The sequence below is a fragment of the Podarcis filfolensis genome (assembly GCF_964270895.1).
Source record: "Podarcis filfolensis genome assembly, chromosome: 2".
Lineage (NCBI taxonomy): Eukaryota > Metazoa > Chordata > Lepidosauria > Squamata > Lacertidae > Podarcis > Podarcis filfolensis.
This window is the reverse complement of record NC_139605.1, coordinates 81,054,941-81,078,723: the sequence shown is the minus strand read 5'-3', so window position 1 is coordinate 81,078,723 and position 23,783 is coordinate 81,054,941. Positions and strand designations below refer to the sequence as shown.

At 42.4% G+C, this 23,783-nt stretch overlaps 1 protein-coding gene across 6 annotated transcripts in view; it reads right to left on the bottom strand.

Annotated features, from left to right (window-relative positions):
- The window catches only part of EVI5L (ecotropic viral integration site 5 like), a 52,064-nt gene that overhangs the window by 22,078 nt on the left and 6,203 nt on the right, over positions 1–23,783 (bottom strand). For all 6 annotated transcript variants that reach the window (XM_083595093.1, XM_083595089.1, XM_083595092.1 and 3 more), the window contains exons 2-9: positions 15,360–15,585; positions 12,151–12,340; positions 11,200–11,424; positions 9,255–9,329; positions 7,688–7,813; positions 7,271–7,414; positions 5,447–5,536; positions 2,761–2,858 (exon numbers count right to left, since the gene is read on the bottom strand). In XM_083595093.1, the coding sequence (XP_083451219.1) occupies positions 2,761–2,858; positions 5,447–5,536; positions 7,271–7,414; positions 7,688–7,813; positions 9,255–9,329; positions 11,200–11,424; positions 12,151–12,340; positions 15,360–15,541 (1,130 nt within the window). In that variant the 5' untranslated portion in view covers positions 15,542–15,585. The remainder of the gene's footprint in view (positions 1–2,760; positions 2,859–5,446; positions 5,537–7,270; positions 7,415–7,687; positions 7,814–9,254; positions 9,330–11,199; positions 11,425–12,150; positions 12,341–15,359; positions 15,586–23,783) is intronic.

The following is a 23,783-nucleotide window of genomic DNA, read 5'->3' as shown; positions in this document are numbered from 1 at the left end:
TGCTCCTTAAACCAGATCCCAACCCCCGTTTCTATGCAAAAATCAGATTTGCTACAGTTGCACCCAATCTGGCTGCTAGAGAAGCCAAGGACTGGAATAGCTAACCATCCATGCTGGACAAACACAACTCCAAAGTCTCCCGGGTCACACTTCATGATTACGAAGTGACACAAGGCTGCCTGCAGTATTTGTCGCACGCTCAGGAGACTTTTAAACTTCCAATTAAGTCAATAAGGAATGGTAATATATGATTCAGCTGCAACCGCTAGCAGTTAACATATTGACCCTAAAGCCATCTGTGTTTCTAGTCTCCGACAACACGGTATTTTACACTCACTCTTATGCTACTCTGTACTGAGGCCGAATTGCCTTATCCCTTATGTGCCCACTCAAGTGCTTTAACCTGTGGAACTGGCACTGTTACAGGTGTCACATAATGCTTGTGAGATCTTTCAGTGTAACAGCACCAACACTTTGTTCCCACCTGCCTACTGATAATTACGCAGGCACCTTCACTGGACTGACTCTCTCTCTCTCTCTCTCTCTCTCTCTCTCTCTCCCTCCCTCCCTCTTTTTTTGCACTTGCTAAAGCATTTTTGTTTCGGTGCAAGCCTATCTAGATACACATGATATGTTTTAATCTTCTTGCTATTCATTTTAACGATATTTAAAATGTTTCATTGTTTTTAACTCTTAGTGATTTTAATATTTCTTGTAAAAAGCTCAGGGTTTTTATTACAATCAAACAATACAGAATTTTTGTTAGATAAAAATAAATAAAATAGATGGGACCCCAGTTCACAAATATGTTAAAAGGCAGCCAGGATCTCCTATCTTTAAACAGATTTTATATTTAGGATGTAAGGTACACAATTAGCTAGTTCCACAAAAAGCCATACCATGTTCTTTCCAACCCCTGAAATTTATCTTAAATTGAGCGAACAAAAAAACACAGGGAAAGTTAAGTTTTAGTATTGGGTGCTTTTTGATGTACTAATTCAAACACTAACCTTACCCTTCAGGATTGTTTTCTGCTTGCTTCATTTTGACTAGGAGTGGAGTTTCCCCAATGTAATATTTACCGAGGTAAAAGGTAAAGGACCCCTGACAGTTAAGTCCAGTCACAGACAACTCTGGGGTTACGGCACTCATCTCGTTTTACAGGCCAAGGGAGCCGGCGTTTTGTGCCAGACAGTTTTTCCGGGTCATGTGGCCAGCATGACTAAGCCGCTTCTGGCGCAACAGAACACTGAAACCAGAGCAGCGCAAGGAAATGCCGTTTACCTTCTTGCTGGAGCAGAACCTATTTATCTACTTGCACTGGCGTGCTTTCGTACTGCTAGGTTGGCAGGAGCTGGGACCGAGCAACGGGAGCTCACCTTGTCGCGGGGATTCGAACCGCCAACCTTCTGATTGGCAAGCCCAAGAGGCTCAGTGGTTTAGACCACAGTGCCACCCACATCCCTTGTTTACCATGGATGTCCTTGAAATCATGTGATTTTTGTGGGTGTTCTTTGTAAGCTTAAAGGAGGATGAACAAACCCATTGAAAAGGACAAGCCATAGAGAGGTTTTTTGGTGGATAACCATCAGTATTTTCACTGCAGATTCCAAATCTCCACATACACTTACTGCCGGTTAGAACTTGGCATCTTAGCAATTAGTGAAAGCACCATATTTTAGGAGCATGGCACAGGAAGGGTTTCCGATCAGATTTAGTCTCCCTCTTTGAACTTTTGTTACAAACAATGGTTCCAAGTTCTCTCTCCCTTCCCATTAATGTTTAAAGACTGCCAAATTATACAGCCAACATAGTTGGAATGGGCTTAGGGTAGGAATGGGAGTTTATTTTTGACTGGGTCAATTTACTTGACTTGCACTTTAATTATGTTAATGTGTGATTGTAAAGGGATTGTTAAAACACATGAAGCGCACAAGGAAAGTAATAAACACACATAAGATTGAGTTAATTCTGGACAGCAGGGGCAACATCCAACATGATGCTGAGCGAGTGGATTCCTCCTCCTGCTCCTCCGCCCTGCAGCCTCCTAAATGTCCCAAATCCTGCTCCAGGGGGTCTTCCAGCCCTCCAAAGCATATTTGGTGGGTGTGCAGAGGACTGTAGAAGAGGAAAGGGAAGTCCCATTGGGCAGGTGGAAGTCTGTTCTGTTAATGTGTGGGCACAGCAGGGTATCACCTCAGGTCTTGTGAGCTGAAGGAGACAAACACCCATAAGAAAAGGTGTTTTGTGGCTACAGTCAACAAAATTAGGTGCTACCGTGTCCAAGTTTCAGCAATAGTCCATGACCACTTCTCACAAACACTATCTGGTGAAAAGGCCCCTTTTACGTGCCACCAATCATAACAGAAAACCCTGCTTCTGGCAATAAAAATTCCTCCAAGAGAAATTCCTTCGATATACACTGGTACCTCAGGTTAAGTACTTAATTCATTCTGGAGGTCTGTTCTTAACCTGAAATTGTTCTTAAGCTGAAGCACCACTTTAGCTAATGAGGCCTCCCGCTGCTGCCATGCCACCGGAGCACAATTTCTGTTCTCATCCTGAAGCAAAGTTCTTAACCTGAGGTACTATTTCTGGGTTAGCGGAGTCTGTAACCTGAAGCATATGTAACTTGACGCGTATGTAACCCGAGGTACCACTGTAGCTGTTCAGGAGACTTCCCACATCAACCTACACAGCTTTCCAAAGAAAGCGACAAAAGACACTTATGTATGAGATATATGATAAAGTAATACTTACCGCTTCATTTTCTTAGGGTTGTATTTGACCTGGTAAGCCTTAAAGATCAGCTTATCAGGACAGTTTTCAAACTGATGAGGAATCACCTTCTGGAAATACTGTGAAAAAGGCAACACTGAAGTCAGAATGTGCCTAGGATGCATTCCCTGGTCAGCAAACCTGCTTCTAACGTCCAGCTTAATTGTATCTACTCCTTCCCAGAAAGCTAAGACAGAGGGAGTGGCCAGTCTTTGGAATGCCTCTTGTGATATAACACTTCTAAGTGCTGCTCACTTGAATTTTACCTCTTGAGAATCACACAATCTAGCATTACTGTCTGGAATGGAAGTGGGCGGGGGGGAGCACTCCTGACCACATTTGTTTTAGTGCATTAAAAGCACTTTAAAAACGTTAACTCTTTCCCACCTCAAGGCACATGTGCAACACACCAAACACACAGGGCAGGCCTCAAAACAGGCTGCCTATAGGCTCCATCCTTTGCTATAAGATAGCTTGTAAGTGTTTGACAGCACCTCCTAAAACAGTGTCAAAGCAGCAAGCAACAGGCAGCAAGGAACTGCCACCTTCAATCACCTCTGCTGTCACCAGCTGGGGTGGGGCCCTTCTCTGCCCTCACAGAGGCCCCCGGTGCCAACTTCCTTGCGAGAAGTGTCAGGATTACCTTCTCTGGTCTGCATGTGTGCCGTATTATCAACTGTCCCCGATTAGACCACTTGATGTGACAGGAATGAGAAGAAGCTGGCAGATTCCAGCTAGGCCCCATTCTCTATGGCCAACTTCTAGGAAGGCTGGGTCGCTGGGCTATTTTTAAGGATCTGCCAAGGCCTGCTTTTTAAACTGTGAGCAGCCTGTTCCCATCCAAGCTGATCACTATGAGAACCTTGTAACATTAATCATTTGGTGACCAATATTTCTGCTTTCACTCCCTATCCCTCCCCCCCCCCCCCCCAATTTGTGAGTGCCTTTTTAGACTGTAAGCCTGAAGGCAGGGACTATGCTGTTTTGACTCTGGGTGATTTTCCAGCTAAAGAGTATAGTATAAAGGCTTTGAATAAGATGTATTCCATGTTATCATGTTATGGGAAAACTGGGTTGACCTGCAGTGGAGATCTGGTATAGACAGACTAGATTTATTTCAGGAGAAGAATGTGTTTAACACAAAACTCACAGTGAAAATATTACAAATGGGATAGGTCCTGGCCATATACTTAAAACGTTTTTATGCAACCCGTCAGCTGAAATTGCTCGCAAGCTCCTTCTGCAAGGGTGAAGAACCAGGATCAGCTTTCAGAAGATTTGACACTTCAAAGTTGTGAGTCAACACAATTTAGATTGATTTTTACTGCCATTTTTGTTTCTGTACCTTCAGCAATTTTTTTCTGGCATTATGTCTTTAGCCCTAAAGGCTTAAACTTTGTAAGTTCAACCTTGCAATTTGCCACCCAGTTGGGTGGATAGTACTTACCCCAAATGCAAGCCCACCCTTCCTAGTGCTAGCTAATCCTGCATATGACTTCCAATACCTATCACAGTGGGACATTGTCTTTCTCCACCTGTGGCAGTTCTAGTCTCTGCCCTCTTAAGTCTCAAAACCAGGAAAACTCAAAGCGACTTCTAAAGTTTGGTTTCCTTACCTTCCTTTTAGAATTACTGTAGGAAAAGTAGGAGCAAAATAGATATTTGAATGGCCAGAGTAAGAACGTATACTCTCCCTCTCACCTCAATATTTCAACACTAATGGTATTAGCAACTGCAAAAAAGCAACGAAAGGTCCCAACTGAGCTGCACTTAGTAACACTGCAATCCCAGCCATGTCTCCTCAGAATTATTTCCTACTGAGTTCAAGGACATTTGCTGCCAGTTAAGTGGGCTTAGGATTGCAGCCCAAGGTATTTTCTTGTGATACTTCTCTTCCTTACTTGGTAGATTCCAAACGCCAACATACACCGGTATCTTAAAAGGGCTATAATATTACAAGAAAGGACATTCCAACTAAACATCAGGAAGAACTTTCTGATGGCAAGAGCTGTTCAACAGTGAAATGGACTCCCTCAGAAGGTGGTGGATTCTCCTTCCTTGGAGGTTTTTAAGCAGAGGTTGGATGGCCATCTGCCATGGGTGCTTTAGTTGAGATTCCTACAGGGGGTTGCACTAGAGGACCCTATGGATCCCTTCAAACACTTCCACACTCTGATTCTGTTATTGTTCTTCTACCACTCAATGATTCTATTATTGTTCTTCTACCACTCTATGATTCTATTATTACAGACATGTTACTCATACAGCATCCCATTTGGAATGCTTATATAGTACCACAAAAGACTGAGAAGCATTCAAAGCTGCCCCCTGGAATGCAAGTGGGCATTGAGACTCTGGTCAGGCCTTGAGCAGACTGTATGCCCCTGCAAGCAGCTTCTAGATCCCAACAGCTGATAGTGAAAACAAGTTGACTGGCTCATCACATAAATCAAACTGCAGAAGAATAGGGAGCTGCCAGAATTTGGACCGTGAGCCGTTGCCCTCAGGCACAGTCAGGCTGAAATGGATGTTCCAAAGATGTGTCAGTTCTCAACCAGCCTTCCACTTCCATTTCCCCTTCATGTCTTTCTCCCCCATACGGGTATCCGAATGAGAGACAGAAACTAGCAAGTCTACCTCTAGTCCTACAGTTCACCATAGAGCTGACCTGTGACATCCCCTCCATGTCCAGTTGCATCAGTTCAGCCTGGTTGAATTGCAGAAGAGCCATCCCCACACGGAAGACTATTTCCAATCCCTGTAAGAAGTCAGCAGAAGTTAGATGGGCTCCACCCCAAAATGGAGTTTCCCATGGTTCGGAGTAAGCCTATGGAGCAATTGAGGAATAAGCCACATTTCCTATGAAGTGGAAATGCAAATGAGATTAGAAGATATCCAACAGAAAAGAAATATATCTAGTTTTCAACCCCCAATAAAATCATCAATCCGCTTGAGCACATCATCCAGGGAATATGTTGGCTCATCCATTGCCAAATTAGGCCGAGAGAGCTCTGAATTGAACACGACTTAACAACTTGCTTAAGCAGCAGCAGGCATATGGATGCTAGCACATTTGCACAAGTATAAATGAACACAATTACAGAATTCTGTGACAAATGAAGCTGAGATAATACTTTGATGTCTTTAAAAGGGGATTAGACAAATTCATGGAGGATAAGGCTATTAACGGCTGCTAATAATTTTGGCTATATACTACCTCAAGGATCACAGGCAGTAGGCCTCTGTACACCTGTTGCTAGGTAACAGCAGAGGGGGAGGGTTTGTTTCCCATTTCCTCCCCGTTGTGAACTTTCCATTAGGTATCTGATTGGCCACTGCAGGAAACAGGATGCAGCAGATAAGGCCTTTGGTCTGATCCTGCAGGGCTCTTTTTACAGCATTTGAAGACACTTCGTTTAAAGGGATGTTCTGTAATCTGCAATATTTTGAAGAGCTGGTGTTTGGCTACATCACCTTTTTTATGGAAGCGGTGTCACTTTTAAACAGAATATTATTCAGACACTTTCTTACACAGACCTGGGCTAGTGGCGTAGGAGAGATGGACGCAGTGTACATTATTATTATTACTATTATTATTATTATTATTATTAATTCAACTTATACATCATCCTATACCCGGAGGTCTCAGGGCGGTTCACAAGATGACAACAACTTCCTTGTAGTTTTGTGGAGTTCCTGGGCATGGGTCAGTTTCTGACAGCAGATGAGAATGCTGAAAGTAACATGTTTATTTCTGGTTGATTCAACATAGCACTAAGTACCGCATTGGCCCGAATATAAGCCACACCTGAATATAAACTGCACCTTTAGAACTCAAAGGGAAAAAAGAAAAAAAGACAATACCCAAATATAAGCCGCTCCCTTAAAATTCCGCAGGCACTCAAACTCGTTCCGTTTTACCGTATGTCTGTTTCAGCAGAAATATCATAAAAGCCAACTTTTGTAAGGTCGCGAATTTAAGCCGCACTTTAACTTTCCATGCTTGGAATTTGGAAAAAAAGTGGCCAGTTCAGGCCAATACGATAAATCCTTGTATGGATGAAATGGCTCCCATTTCCACAACAGGACACCCCCCCCCGCTTCCCCACATGTGCTCCCCAAGTTTATTCTGAGGGTCCCCCCCTCGAGAGATTTAGGGACAGCACAGGGCACACACACATGGGGGGGGGGAGTCCCATTGTGCAAGCAGAAGCTATTGCACTCTGGCAAGGATTTAGTTGAATACCACTCTTTGATCCAGGTTTTTTTCTAAAATATTTAGACTCTTACACTATGTCTTTACACAATCCACATTTCATAGCACACAGCAGCCTGGAGCAATTTTAGTTTAAAAATCAGCCATTAATTCTTCCTCGATATATGCAGACTTGTTGTGATATGTCACATTAAACAGGTCATGCTCTCACTGCTGCTCTTCCTGTAGCCCTGTGTCTTCCCCCCCCCCTTCACATTTTTATATCGAATGCTTTACCTCGTACATGAAGATGTCAAACACTCGAGTGGCCACAGGCAGAGGAAAGGTGGTAAGGAAGAGGGTAAGAAACCAGGATGATGCATACATAGAGGTAAGGAAGCTTTGAGAACGGAAGTGGATATTCAGTTCAGGCAGCTGCTCCTGAAGAGACACAGAACACAGCTCTTAATCAAGAGGAATAACAGCAAGTCTTGAGCATCACAGTTGCATTCCCAGAGTCAGGACACTGGATTCTCAAAGGCAGGGCCACACGTATAGTAATTAGTATCCTTAACTTTATTGCCCTAAAATAATAAAGCTGATGTACTTGAGACGGCCACAGGATTTTTAGGAGGCAGGAGGGAAGTAATGCACAGTCTAACAACTTGTACCCTTAGAAGCTTCTTTATGCACGACAAATGCAGTCTTTTTTACCTGAAGCATGTACTCAAACTGGTAGATGCAGAGCCCTAGCTCAGCCATAGTGGGTTTAAACAGCTCCCGTAATCTGTACTCTTGCATCAGACGTACAAACACACAGAACGCCTCTTCTTCAGGCATCTAGAAATGAGACAAGATGCTTGCATAAGCTTCTTCAAAGTGATTCTGTATCAAAAGGAAATTATGACACACAAGACTGGTATCACCACAGATCCCCCCCCTTTTTTAAAAAAATAAAGAATGCAACAGGGAAAGGTGATACCAATAGCAGAACATATACTTTGCTTGCACAAAATGTCAGTTTCAATCCCTTGCACCTCCAGTTAAATGGGGCCTAGGGAGCAGAAGTGGGCAAGATGCTTGCCTTTGGAATGCTCTTGCAAATCAATGTAGACAACACTGCATTAGATGGATCCATTATCTGTTTGTATGTTCAACAGGTAACCGCCATGTTGCCACAAAAGTATTCAAGAAAAACATTCTATCTACTGTATTCACAGAGTCAATATTTGTGCAAGTAACACAAATCTTAAGTGCATTCAGTATGAATAACTTCAATTAACTGGATATGGGAACACATTGTATAATTGTTCTTCTCTGGTACACTGCATTAGGGCTTCTCAGCAGGACACTGCTGTTCTTGTTGTATTATAATGGATACTTCTAGTGCCTAAACTAGTATTAGTTTTCATTTGCAGCAATAAAATGATGTGTTCTCAAAAATGGATTTTTCAGTGATGCTTCTTCTAAATCAGATACCCCCATTTTATACTGACATATGCATAACACTCTACCCATCACTGTTTAAAGTAATGGCAACTTGTTTTGTTTTGAAGCACTTGAAATTCCATATGGTTTTTCATTACTAAAGTTGATGAATAGGCTTCCACTCTTGTATGGATGACATTAGTACAAAGGAGTGACGGCGGGATATCAAAAAGATGCCTTGAAAGCCCAGCTCCTAGTCCAAACATAGGCCCAACAGTGAATGTAACTGAAAAAATATCTTCATTCATTGTGTTTATTCTAGATTACATTCCTCCAGCCTGGGCCAGAAAAATACCCACATTTGTAGGACTTACCCTATAATGGATTTCAAAATTCCTAGGCACTAGCATTAATATAGGTGCCTGGAGATTTTTTAGGCCTGCTTCTAGCTCAGCCTTTCCCAACCCAGGCTCCCCAGATGCTGTTGGAATACAAGCCCCATCATCCACAGACAGCATGGCCAATAGCCATGCATGATAGGAGCTGTAGCTCAACAACATGTGGGGACCCAAGGTAGGGAAAGCCTGTCTAGCTGAAACCATTTGGAAATATCAAAAACTTTAATAAGGTAGGGTCATATAAGAGAATGTTTCCTTCTACTAAAGTAGCTACTTTAATAATGTAGTCAAACCCAGTTAAAATTTGTGCTTGGCACTGACCAATGCTAAGGGGCAAGCAACTAGATTTATAACCTGTTTTAATATTTCGCAAGGTACTGAACTGTTCCATAAGCTCCCAAGTAAAGATGAACACTTAGGTTCAGGCCAGATATCTACTCCCATGTTGCACAAACCTGCATCAGGAGCAGTCCAACGATGAATGCACTGCCTTGGCAGTACCCAACCTCACGGTCTACTAGAGAGTAAGCCTGAAAGAAAAGCAAACCTTAAGCAACAGCTGGTCCAGATTAGCACACCTAGAGCTCAAAATACAACCACAAAATGTCCAAAGGGATTTGAAGCACAATTAAAACACACAACTACGAGGCAGAGTTTTGACACAACATGTTCAACCACACACAGAATTTTCTTAATGCTGGAAAGTTTCAAATATCAGCAGTGGGAAAGGGAGGGGAACTGGGAAGGATCCAGACCATGTCATTCAAGTCACTGCTTAATACACACGAGGAGAATGGCAGAAAATATTTCTACAAATGTTTCTGCAATAATGCTACAAATCAAGATTAAAATGAGGACCTTAATACAATTAAAATTCAAATCATTGTTGTTGTTTTGAAAAAAGGAACTAAATGAAGAGATGTATACCTTTAAGTACTTAAGAACAGTGCTTTGTTCCCCAAAACACACAGAACACATTTTTTTTAAAGATTAGCTGAAGCTCCTGGCTGGGAATTTCCCTTCTTCTAAGGTTCTCAGGATATGCCTTCTGCATTTCTTTCTGGGAAGTTGGGAATTTATTGAATTGGCTTAGCTTCAGCATCTGTCCAGCTCTTCCTCTTTATACAGCAGGTTAAGCATTTGTCTTTCCAGACTGCGGTTCAGCTGCAATCCTTGTGTCAACTACAAAGCCAACTGGGAAGGAGGAACGCATAGCTAAGCTATCCCAATGGCACAGTGTAGTTACATCAAAGAGCAATGTGCAGAAACACCTCCATCTCAGGCATAGCTACATCTTATATTCCCCTGAGAAGTCAACAAAATTTTGCCTCTGGCAGTCAATTATGTGTGGTCATCAGTGACTCCCGTACCAATAGATGAGTCACTTCTAAAGTAACAGATGAGTCACTTCACACCACACATCAAAAAATGGGAACAGGAGAACAAGAGGGACTGCCTATTTCCTTCTCCAATGTCTGGCATGAAGCAAGACAGACATCCTCAAGTTCTCTGCATGTGTAGAGGACTCAGTGGAGGGCAAGGGACTTCTCTCCCATGTCTGGCACAGTGACAGCCCTTCCAAAGTTTTCTGTAATTTGCAAAGTTCTGGGTTCTAAGATGGGGTGGTCTGTGGTGTGTGTGGCTTTATCAACTGGCTTTCTTAATTCCTGCTTCCCACAATGCATATCCTGCTAGAGGTTGGTTCTCTTTACCACCAAATGGCTTTATTACATAGCTGGAATTTTTAAATTGTATTTAAGTTTTAATTTCCCAAAGTCTGGACACAAACAAACTGGATATCACAGTGTGTTTTCTGCTAGGCAGAACCTACAGCTGTTCAGCAGATTGATGTTAGCCACAAGCCATAAAATTATTTGCTACAAAAAAATGGCATTAGAAAGGTCTGCAAAGCAATAAACACCCCATTCCCCACTGTGGAAGTCAAGCAATTCCTTTAGAAACTATCCATGGCTGGTATATTTCATGATACTGAGAGCTGAAGGAGCATCAGTTCTTATCAAGGCTGTCTCAGGAGAATTTCTAGATATAAAAAGAAGAATAGTTCAAGTACCCTAATATAAAGCTGTATGCAGGGATTCAGGGATCCATGTGACAAGGCCCATGTAATTTAAGGGGCAGAGAAACTAGCATGTATTATGGTACCAAGATTTTACAGAGCAGATGAAAGTAGTGCATAGATACCACACATTTTGTCTTATGAATTATGAATGCTAATACCCAAACTCTAGGCAGCTAGAAGTCTTCCTTTGATGTGCAGGTTAAGCCACTTTGCAAAGTTCAATTCATGAAATGCCTGAATAAGAAAGGATCAGACTTTTGGAGCATCAAGCACTGAGTGTTGAGTTCTAAAGCAATTTCATTAGGGAGATTCCTACTTGCCTTCATAACATTGAAGAGGACCTCTTGGCCCAGACTGTCCTGTCCCTTAAAAAACTCGTGTTCTGGGTATGTCCGGGCAATATCCCTCCTGATCAGCTTTTCACAAGGAGAAGACATCTTTAACAACTCTGAATACTGATTCTTCACTGGCATGTCAGTGGCACTGCACAGAAGTTGCCAAACAATGGCTCGGAAGTGGTGGGGAATTCCTTTCCTTATGAGCTCCTAAGGGGGGGGGGAGAGAGAAACAAAGTATGAGAAACCCCAAGTAGCATTTGTGAAGTAGGACTCCCAAGCCCAAATCCTGTCCACAGTTCTGCTCAATATACCATAAGGAGGCTGCATATTTTAAACCTTTGGTATAAACTAAGGAGGACGCTGGACGCAAAACAATTACCTCATGATCACAGCATATTGGAATAAGTCAGCTTGGTAGGAGAGAAGGGAGTACATGAAAAAAAATAGTTAAGCTTTCAAAACTGTAACCAAAATTCTATTGGCAGAGAATTTCTGTTCACTATCTAGTTCTCTGTTTGTAACTATTAACTGATTGCACCATAATTTTTTATGCATTCTTTGCAAATTACCATGTACATCGGTGGCATTGTATAAATAAAACTTTCCTTCCCTCCAATACCTTGTCTCTGATAAATTCTGCTCCCCTCAAACAACCACAGGCACATTACTTACACATTAGCCCACAACTGTGATGTAAGTGTGTACAATTGTGAAAAGGATTACAGAGTTTATGCAATCACACTTGTGTTATTATAATTAAAAGTATTCATTAGCTTCATTACTTACAATTGAGACAACACAGTATGAAAATTAAAAGCAATTGTCACAAGCCAACCATATCACTTCTTGTTTTTACAATACTTCTTGTGAGAGAAGGAGGAGTATTCATGCACCGTCATGGGTACTGCCCATCGCCTGAGCAGACTCCCTCACCTTGAGCAGTTTTTCCTTCTTTTTCCGCCATTCTTCCCATTCATTTACAATCCTCCCCCACAAGATCCAGGTATCTTCCTCAAGATGGCTCAAGTTGGATGAGGCAGAAGAGCTCGAGACCAAAGAGGACCCACTATTCCTTCGCGAGCCATTCATGGAGCGCAAGGATTTGGAATCTGCTTCCAGAAGCCTGGGAAAATGACAGCCTGTTAGTAGCATCCCTACCAGCCCCACAATCAGGTTACACCTTCAGAGCTATGCAAGTGCATCAACATCTAAGTTACCACATAAGTAGGACTCCTCAGTTACACTTGGTATGCACAGAGCTTCCAGTTGAACTAAGTTGAAATGCTTTTGCACACAAGTTTTTTGACATGCCAGCTCTTCTAGCAGCATATAAAGCATCTCCAGAGGTAAAACAGCTACAAACATATCACATGAAACACAGCAAAGTTTGTCTGCTGATGGAGTCTGTAACACAGGGGTTGGCAAGCTTACCAAACGATGGGCTGATCCACGTTCTGTCTGTCGGAGGATGGGCTAAAGCGTGTGTGTCGCTTCTTCGTCCCGCACGCATGCGCGCACACTATTTCCGGTGCACATCCAGGTAGGAGGAGCACCTGTGCGCATGCGCACGCACACAGGTGCCATCAACCTGGAAGTCGTTCCCCGCGCTGCACCACACCGGTAAGAGCAGGTGGTGGGAGAACAAAGCACATTCCTCAACAGACCCCAATTTAACGATTAAGATCTCAGGCAGTAAGAGTCAAGAATGATAAGAAAACCTCTCCGTGTCTATGGCACATCTCGGCTTCACCCATTTTCTATTTTAAATAAAGGTATAATTTATATTCAAATGCAAGACCAGAGAATTAAGACAAATTGAATTCTGTTACTTTCACAAATCATTTTCAATGAAATCCCCTACTAGATTATTCTACCCATCAACTTGATAAGCACCTGAAGCCTTTAGCCAAAATCACATCACCGTTTTTAAAACAGATTTAGAAACACGAAGGGCAATATAATTCCTATAAATATTAAGAAAACCTTGTTCATTATACACTGCTCAGCAGAATTTGATTCCTCAGGCAGCTATAAAGGACTTATGCTTACTCATCAGCAAGGTGTTCTCAGTTTTCTACTTTACTAATTCTCAATCCCAAGTGAAGCAGCCATGATAAAACAGTCTGGTAAACAAAACAGCTTTTAGATTAGGAAAAGAGCTGTTATACATTAGGTCAAAGAGATAAGTATTTCAAAGAAACAACCAGACACAAGTTACCAAGAAATCTTTGCCTGTTCAATTCAACATTTGTCACTTTCCATTACAGGTTATCTGGCTGTCATGATCATTTGATGTTCGGATGCCACCACATGGCCATTTAGAAATCAAGCAGGGCATTCAGTAAAAGGAAGCTACCATAGAGCTACTGAAAGTAGCAAATCTACAGTTGTTTATATGATATGAGCAGCTGTCGAATCCAGGCAAATCAAAAAACAGAAAGGCAATGCCAAAACAGAGCTCTCACTGCCTGCCTACTCAGTCTAGCACACACTGCTTGGATACTTTGGCAAAACTTCTGTCTCTAAAAAGAATGGAGCCTCACCTAGACAATGACATCTGAACAATGAAATCCAACATGCACTCAGGTCACTGATTGCTACATGGGAGAACATGTGCTTTGCTGGAAAGAGGAATACTGCACTCAGTCCTTATTCAAATGGAGAAACAGTGGAAAGTCTGCTAATTCTAGTGTCTCAGCAAGTTATTCCACCTGGCCTCTGATTTTTAGAGGTTCTGAAGTCCAACAAGGTAGAAAACCTAAGAAGACTGAAATGCTGCCCTAATGATCTATGCAGCATCTTATTTTTAATATCGAGTTCATGTGCTTACAAATGAATGGTTCATTTGTATATATGGTTCATTTAGGGATGCTGAAGGAATGTCAGTGATCTGAATTATGAGGCAAGCACATCTGATCTACCCCTTGCAAGCAAAATCATGGGTCAGAGGAGTTCTGCCTCTGAATCTGGACATCCCAATAAAGCCCTAACAAGGTGGTCTGAGTGGGACATATATTTTTATATATACTGAGAGCTGCTTGGAGCAGCAAATAATCATGCTAGTTGCCATGCAAGTTGAAAACATGGCTACCAATGGCCCTAAGATTGATGAGATGTGGGTGTGTGTCAGTTGCTTCCGGAGACACTGTGTGAGAATAAAACATGGTTGAACAATGCAAAAGGCATCCTGCTTGAACCACTAAAATGTAGGTTGGAGAAAGAAAGAAAGTTTTGTGCAGATTTCCTTTTTAAAAACATGTATGCAGGAACGGGACAGGTGGGGACTGATGGGGGTTCCATGTGATCAGAACTAGGCTGATCCCTAGGCTAAAGTAACCTGTCAAAGGGAAAAAGGAAACGCTGGCAGGGAATGCTGGCATATGCAACACTTGAGAATGTAAAGACTAACTTGCCCATACAGTATGGCTCACGTTATTCGTTCAGCAATAGCAACGACTGAATGAATGAACAAGGTGACAACTGCATTTATCAAGGTCCAAGAGTATCTCCCATTTGGTAGCATTGAGCTATACACTATATGGGCTTTATACTCAATAAAGCATTTAAAAATATGTATTTATGTACAGCATTCCTGTCAGGGAACTGCCATCGGAACTAGCGCAGGAGGCGAGGCTCCACAGCGATGCTGGAGAGGGGCCAAGCAGGGAGAGAGGGAGGTCTCCGGCTGGGGAAGAAAATCAGCGCAACACCAGGGATAGAGGGGGGCCGATGGGGGAAGCAGAGAGGGGGCTCCAGGACTCTTCGCAGGAGACCAGCGAGGAGAGCACAGGTCCTCCGCTGCCCACACCCACCCTGCGCAGAAGACTTCCGCGCAGGGAAAGTAGGCGGCGACTTGGCGTCAAAGAACTTCTTTGCTGGAAGAGGTTTAAGAAACGCCCACTGACGTATTCTGCCAGCGACTGAACAGCCACGGAGTGGATGGCTGTCCAGCGAGAAATGGTTTAACCAGCCAACCTAGCCCAGAGCGGCGGTAACTTACGCACAAGCAACCCCTAAAGCCATTACAATTCCCAACTAGAAGGATTGGTTTCTCAGCTTTAATACTCACATTCATAACTTTTTTAACCAACCCAGTGTGTATGCATACTATATCCAAGTTCAGCTCACTTCACTCAACTTACCTGTTTTGTTCTTCAAGCTTTGCCAATAGCTCCAACTCATCTGGGCTCAGATTCTCAGAATCGGACGTGGGGGAGCATGCAGGCATGGAGTTGACGGAGGAGAGTCCTTCATGGGAAGAAGAGTCTGGGCTGATCGCCGGACTTGCCATCTCAGGCAGTTTGAGGGTAGCCGGGATGTCCATTAAAAAAGTATTCAGAAACAGTTTCAGGAAGGTCAAAGTATCACCTGAAAGGAAGGGGGAAAACCACATTTTTCAGAGCAACAGTCCTTTTTTTACTTATATAGACTGATGTCAATATAAAGAATGACCTTTATAGGTCTAGTTCTACACTGTTCAGAGGCATTTGATTGGATGTGGCTAAGGCTCTAACAGGCCATGGTATTCAAAACCGGGCACTTCAGGAAGAGTACAGAGATTATTAATTTCCGGCTCTACAAGATGACGACGACTGAATTTTTAACTTAAGGTGGTAGTTCAAGAGATGAACTTTTAAAAGATGTAGGAATACAGTGGTACCTCTGGTTACGTACTTAATTCGTTCCGGAGGTCCGTTCTTAACCTGAAGCACCACTTTAGCTAATGGGGCCTCCTGCTGCCGCTGTGCTGCGATTTCTGTTCTCATCCTGAAGCAAAGTTCTTAACCCGAGGTACCACTGTACTGTTATCTGTGAACTAGGTTAATGTTTTATCAGTTTGGCTATTTTGTATTCTGTGATCTCTTTTAGGCTGCTAAAACACAACAGACATCTCTATCAATAGTAGGCAACACTTTACTTCTAAGCTCACAAATAATTCAGATGTAAGGTTAAGTCTCTGCTGAGAAAAAGCCTCCAAATATTTTTTGAAATGAAAAAAGGTCACACTACCTTCCTTTAGTTAACTCTGCTGTGGTACAGAGCTTACAGGCCTTCATTAAATTGCTTTTTTCTGCTGAATTTTAAATTCTTTAAAGTTAATTCCCAAATAGATTTACTCATTCAACTCTTCGTATTCTTACTAATCTGCTTGAAAATCCTGGCTGGTATTTTTTAATGATATTTCTAATCATGTCACGAAAAAGTGCAACACTGACATCAGAAGGACTCAGAAGTCAACTCACTATGTTCCTCCATGATATTACCAAGTCTCATGACTAACCATGTCTACTTGAAGTAAGTCCTACTGAATTCAGTGGGGCTTATTCTCAGGTAAATGAGGTTAGGACTGTAGCCAAAGACACTTTTTTCAACAGGCTGCATTAATGGTGCAATCCTAAAGTGGAGCTAGGCCACCCGAGGGGCCTCAGAATTTGGCAGAAGTCCTCCTGCCCTCACAGAATGCCAGATAGCACCATAAAATCCCGCCACAAAAGTGGCAGGGTGCCACGAGGAAGCCAACTGGGTCCTGAAGATGGAATGATTATGGTATTTGGTGTCTCAGACGCTTTCCTGCAGGGCAGTCAGGTATCTCTCTTAAGGAGCCATGTCTTGCCACTTGTGCCACTGGGGATCAAATGAATGATGGGCTGCTATGCCACAGCTGTGTGTGTTGCAATGTATTCTGGCTCACTCCACTTCTGGGAAGTGATGTGGTGCTGCCTCAATCCTATCCCAAGATTTGTAGGCAGCAGCTGTGTTGCCAAGGATAATGGAGCTGCCCTTTTTGGCAGTGTTTTTAGATGCCTCTTCTCCTGCTCTCCCCCCCCCCCCCGCCCCAATCCTAAGCTGAGCAAGTATTGGACACAACAAATGTTCACCTGACTGTGGCAACATTATCTGTGGCCCAAGCATAATTGCAGTTTGTGATTGTTCAGCCTGGGTCTTTATCAGACCAATGTCTGATCTACCAGAGAAATCAAAATAATCCTGTTTCCAGGCTTTGTCACATAATTTATTTCCCTATCATGTCAGCTACTCACTATCTATTTAGATCTCATGCCCCAAAGCCCAATGAATGTGAAGGAGAATGGGTTTGCAAGGTTGCAGCGGACCAAGTGCTATCAAAAACATGTGCTCTCATTGTAAATTTGCCAGATGTCCCTGTAATTTCTTTTGCACCTATAGTGGTATCTCGGTTTTTGAACATAATCCATTCTGGAAGTCCGTTCAAGTTCTGAAACATTCGAAAACCGAAAGCGGACGCCTCAAAAAGGAAGCTGTGTTTCCTGTTCGACTTCCAAGGCACGTTCGAAAACCAAGGCACTTACTTCTAGGTTTTCGGTGTTCGAGTTCTGAAATGTTCGACTATGGAGTTGTTCGAAAACCAAGGTACCACTGTACATAGATTTCTAGATGTGTTCTGTTTAGCCGCTCTCTAAACTGGGTGGACAGGCAACAAAAATCACAAATGAAATGTAAATGAGCTTCAGTGTAAGTGAGTGCGAGTGATACAGATACAAAGTGGTACAAAATAAGCTCCAACCTCTCACATACGTTGATGTACTGAAGCAGAGCAACAGCTAGGATATATTGTGCAACTCACTATTGGGATCATGGTAGACAGTATAATGAAATCAATAGAGCATCCTATGTGAAAAACAAAATCCATGCTAGGGAGATTATTAAGGAAAGAGATTGAAAATGCTCCTCTCGGTACTCTAATGCCGTTATACAAATCTATGGAGCAGCCTTGTTTGGAATGCAGAGTACAGTTCTGGTGATTCCATCTCAAGAAAGATACTGCAGAGCTGGAAAAAGAACAGAAAAGGGCACCTAAAACGGTCAGAGAACGCTGAAATTTGTGAGAAAGGAGTAGGATGGGGCACAGCTAAAGAGGATGTGATTGAGGCTTGAATAGGGCCATAGTTGAAGCCCTATGTTAAGGGTAAGACACATGTACAGCATGTATCCACTATAATCTGATATCCAGGGATGGGGGAGTTGGTGCTGCAGCTTAGAGAACAGCTTAATAGATATACAATAAACTTAGCAGTGTAGGAAAGGTAGATTTGAGGATTGTCCATACCAATTTGTAGGAGTCTCAAGGTTGACAAGTACCTAATTTAAGTACGTATTGCCAGTTCTTCCCCTCCTAGTGTTCGCTGTTGTTGGACGTGATTTCTCCATTTGTACTGCATCTTTTGGGAAATCTTTTATTATTATTAAGTCAAGGGACAGGTATATTATCTACTGTGCCCTAGCAGTAGCGCACCATACATCTATAGTTTTAGGTTTAATCAGTTTTGCTGCTTATTTTAACCTGTGAGTGGTGCCAAGGTATGTCACGGCAAACGCTCAGTCGAAACCTGTGATACCTGTCAACAGTTCCAGCAACAGAAGCTGTGTGTTTACGAGGGTCGCTGGGAGGAGGGTGGGGGGAAGACAGGCCTGGTTAGAACAGGGATGAGGACTCAGACTCTGTGGCCCTCCAGACTCTGACTCCCACCAGTCCCAGCCAACACGACCAGCAGTGAAGGATGGTGGAAGTTGCAGTCCAGCTACATCTGGAATGCCACAGGTCCTCCATCTCTGGGTTAGACTGTGGTGCTAATAACACTAAAGGTCACAGGTTCATTCCCCATACATGCCAAAAGTTCAGCACCTCTTTTTCATCCTACTCATTTCTCTCCATTTCAAAAGTATAGTCGCATAAAATGCACAATAATTTTGCAAACACCTGCGATAAATGCACAATTAATCAACTGAGCCACTAGAAGAGGGGAATTCAGGGAACTGCAGAGTCCATTAATTCTAAGACAACTTGTCCCCCCCCAAAAAAAATATCCCCTGCAAGTTCTGTTCTATCAGAACTCTCCTTTCAACCAACTCAGAGACACTCCCAGCCTAAGACAAGGCCTCAGTTAAGCCCCACAGACCTCAAGGGTTTATGGGCTGAAAATGTTAGGCCTAGAGGCTCAAGGCCTCCAGACCAATATGCACAGTATTACCTATGTCCTCAAAACCTTATTTTGTACATTAATAAATGAACCCCTTATTATAATGAACAACTGTGCAGTTTTTGAGCAGCCATTTTGTGAAGAGCCTTGGTTGATCTCTAATATACCATTAACAGTAAATATAAATAGAAGGTCTAAATAATTATAACTGGGAGGTTGGGGTGGGACTCAGCTACTGTGACGCTCCCTGAGGGGAAGAGAGTCTCAGTATTTAGCTATAGGTTAGGGAATGAAGATTATCTCAATCCCAAATAAAAAGAGTGGGGAAGCATCCCCCCACCTCCTCATTTTTAATGCATCTCCTTCTTTCTTGCTCAGCCTGCATCTTTTTCCATCTCTCTCATTTTCCTAACCTTCCCATATCTTTCTTTTCTTCTTTATTATTTCTCATTCCAGTATCTTTCCTAATTCATTCTAATTTCCCACTCCTACTTTCCTTTACACTTTCTTTTGCTTATGAAAGGAGAGTGAATGGTGTGCTACTTCCTTCTATGACGGGGCAGGAAGAACTTAGAATAAACCCCAAGCTTTTTTCCTTTTTTACAGTGGACAGTTGCTAATTTGGTGTGGGTTTACTCTGTCAGTTAACACAGCCTTCCCCAACCTGATGTCCTCCAAATGTGTTGGACTACAATTCCCATCAGCCCCAGCTAGCACAGCAGTTATGGCAAGAGTTAATGGAAGTTGCCATCCAAAACATTTGGAGACCCCTAAGCTGGAAAAGTTTGAATTAAAAGAATGTAGATAATACTTGCCTACCCTACAGAGTTGCTTTAACATTTACAAGAGTGGTACAGTATATGTAAATTTTCATGGCTTATGTTTCCCAACACACATACATTGTTTTACTGAGTTAGTTCCTGTAACCTTAGACAATAAATATTATGTAAAAGTACAAGTAAATACATTCAGCGATGCAGGCATTCAAAATCAGCAGAAGACATTTGGGACTTTCAGATAAGCTATGAACTCCTTTTCACATCTTCATCAGATTTTTTTAAAAACCATTTTTCACTTATCAAGTGGCAAGCTTACTGGGTTTTAAGATACGCTGCATGTGTATTCTTACCCTTTTTAATGGTGCGTGTTTTCTCATTTTATTCCTTCCTTTCTCTATTTAATTTCTCATTTCCAATTTCAAGTTTGTCTGCTAAGATAGTTGTAGGCACAGACTTCTCAAAAATGTATTCAAATATAATAAACAAAACAACAACAACCCACTTTTGATTTAAAGCAGGGGTGGGGAAACATCCAGCCCATGGCACAGATTTGGTCCTGCTTGGCCTCCCCATTTAGCCTGTGACCAAAACACACACCTCTGCCCCTCACAAAACACCGTATGTGACATCAGGTGTGGGGCAGGCAGAGCTCTGCCTGGAAACGCATGGCTGATCCCTGCTGAAAGCAGGATTGAATTCTAATGCAGGATTGAATTCTAATGCATGAGGAATGCATGTATTTTTCGCTCTATAAGACGCACCAGACCACAAGACGCACCTAGTTTTTGGAGGAGGAAAACAAGAAAAAAAATATTCTGAATCTCAGAAGCCAGAACAGCAAGAGGGATTGCTGTGCAGTGAAAGAAGCAATCCCTCTTGCTGTTCTGGCTTCTGTGATAGCTGCGCAGCCTGCATTTGCTCCATAAGACGCACACACATTTCCCCTTACATTTTGAGAGGGGAAAAGTGAGTCTTATAGAGCAAAAAATACGGTAAATCCTGCTTGGTCACTATCTCCTTCCACTCCCATGGGTCAATTCCTTTCAGACCTTCACATATTTAGCGCAAAGATCTGAAAGTGGCTAAGTGTGTTCCGTTGATTGCAGTAAGAAAACTCTGTGCAATTAGAGCCCTGACAATAAGGCAGGGGTTTTCAACTGCACACAGAGGCTTCCAAGGCCAAAGAATATAGAAACCCCCTTTAGGCCTTTGCACTCCACATGCAAAGGTCTGAGAACCACCCCTGAATGGACCCTGGGGAACAGCTTGAGTGAACGCCCCTCCTCCTACACAGTTTTAACCCTTTTGTGTTCAAGCTCTTGCCTAGAGAAATGCATAAAACTCACTGCAGTCCTAATGGCTTCCTATCACCGACACTTTCATCCTCAAATTAATTTAGGTTCCTTTCATATCCTGCTTGTATGATTGCAGAAGAGAGTTAATTCCAGCATTCAGTATTACGTTTTCTAAGCCAGCAAAGGCTGTTTACAACCTCCTCCACACAAATCCTGATACGGGGGGTGGTGGTATCTAATAATATATAAAAATGTAACAGCAGCATTCAACTAAGAATTCCCCACTGATCAGGTCAGAAGATTATGAAGCAAAAAACAGCACTAGAACAGAGTATCCTATCAATATCCCGGACCTCCCTGCAAGAGCTCTAAGTAATCAATGCAAAGTTAGGCCTGAAATTGAAAGCTTCCGTAGTAATACTTTCCAAACCTTCTAATGGTTCAGTTGATTTAATAAACTCATGCCCATGAGAAGAAGGGAATTCAGGGCATGTTCAGAGTGCCCACAAATTAAGTCATTTTTGCTTTTTTGTCAACCTTTGGGACCAAGGAAGCCACCGTATCTTGAACTACGTATCAAATGCTTACTGCTGAGGTTGTGAACCAAAATCCCCATCACTGAACTCTCAGTCAAGATCAATTCTAGTAGATGCTGTTTACAAATACCTTTTCATCTAGGGGGAAAAAGTAACTTTAGGCAAAAGTACCAGCTATTGATCCTGAATTAAGTTATTGGCCACTTCAACTTTTTCCTAATAACAGTATCTAGCTAAGATACACTCCCTCCAATCTGAGACTACAGGCCGGCCATTTGTACATGAAAGAGGAGTGCACACAGATGTTGCCACCAACACTGCAGGCTATACTATTCACAAAAACTGCATGACATTCCTACATTTCCAAATGGATGACTGTACATGGAAGCACCCTCTGGGGGGTAAGGCATCAGGGGTTGGTTTGTGGCCATACATAAACACTGAGCCTGGCAGGGGAAAATTGTTTCGTGAGAAGGCTTGAAAAGGCAGCAGCTGTCATTCATCACATCACCCTTTGTGGCTCAGATGCTTCAGCTAGACTCCAGATAAAAATACTCAATGCATATTTATGTATTAGACATAAGGCAGCATCTTTAGTTTGAGTTTTCTTGCTTCCATTTATGCAACATGTTAAAAGTGGTAGCTTTTTGGTAAAGTGCTACTTCAAGGCTAAGCTCCAGTTAACTTAGCTGGGAATAAGTGTCTCTGGATTCTTGTTAGTACACACACAAAGACTAGGCACTGCACTTGTGCTGCCAGGAATAGATGGTTTGCGGTGCACTTGCTATGTATGACAGAGAGGCTACACATACCAAAATGTGTAGACTTCAGAGTATAATGAAACTCCTGCCCCTGCCCCGGCAAAGCAATATTTGCAAAGTTGTTTCCCATTAGGCCCAAAATTAAAAGCTTCAGTAGTAATACTTTCTGAAGCTTTAACTTGAAATCAAATGCTACCTCATTTATAAAATATGGAACGCAACAAAGTCCAAGTTATTCTTGCTATTGTTTATGGTTTCAAAATGCAGTAGTGGCTACAATGTGAAAGATTTATAATAAAAGGATGCATCACAAAATAACTGAAGCTATTCTTACAGCAGGCTTGTAAATAGCTACTTGCCTGGTTACCCAAGTGTAAGAAGTGCCTCCAAGTAACCAGGAAAAGGAAGCTTTTACTAGAACAGCAGCAGTAGTCAAGCATCTATTTCAAGCTAGGTGCTATACGAAAGACAAAGTTAAGACAGGTTCAGCCTAGGACCATGACCTAACACAGAGGTTTACATACCTGTGAGTTATTCACTTTTGTGATCTTATTTAAACAGCAGTCCTGTTTAGGGAAGTTTTTCATGTGTAATGCTGTATTGTGTTTTTAATATTTGATTGGGAACCACCCAGAGTGGCTGGGGAAACCCAGCCAGATGGGCGGGGTATAAGTATTAATTAATTAATTAATAATAATAATAATAATAATAATTACAGCAACAGCCAATGAATTGCTCAAATCACTTTCTGAAAGCTTCAAAATATACTAATGGAAGGGGCCGCAAGAATTGAACTTTTAGTGCAAAATTAGCCTCAAAGGCAAGTTGAATGTGGGCAATTTAAAATTCATTTGACATAATTACCTTAAAAACTTGGAACAAACGTATATTGATCTGTCTCTACAGATGTGCTTAAAAAAACCTAAGGCCCTGCAGATATTGCCGGACTGCAACTCCCATCATCTCCAGCTGCTAGGCATGCTGTCTAAAGCAGAAGGGAGTCCACACAGATCTGCAGGGCCACAGGTTTCACACCCTTGCACTAGAAATATATTAGGGGTTCTTAGTTTCCTCTACTATGCAAGAAACTCAATGCACAGAGCACCCAATCCATAGTTTCAACATCACCCATTGTATGACTCCGCCCCGCCCCCCAGGTATGTGGGCTCTGGCCAACAAAAACTTAAGTCTTTAAGGTGACCTGCTATTGCACAAACCAACATGACTATCTCTCTAG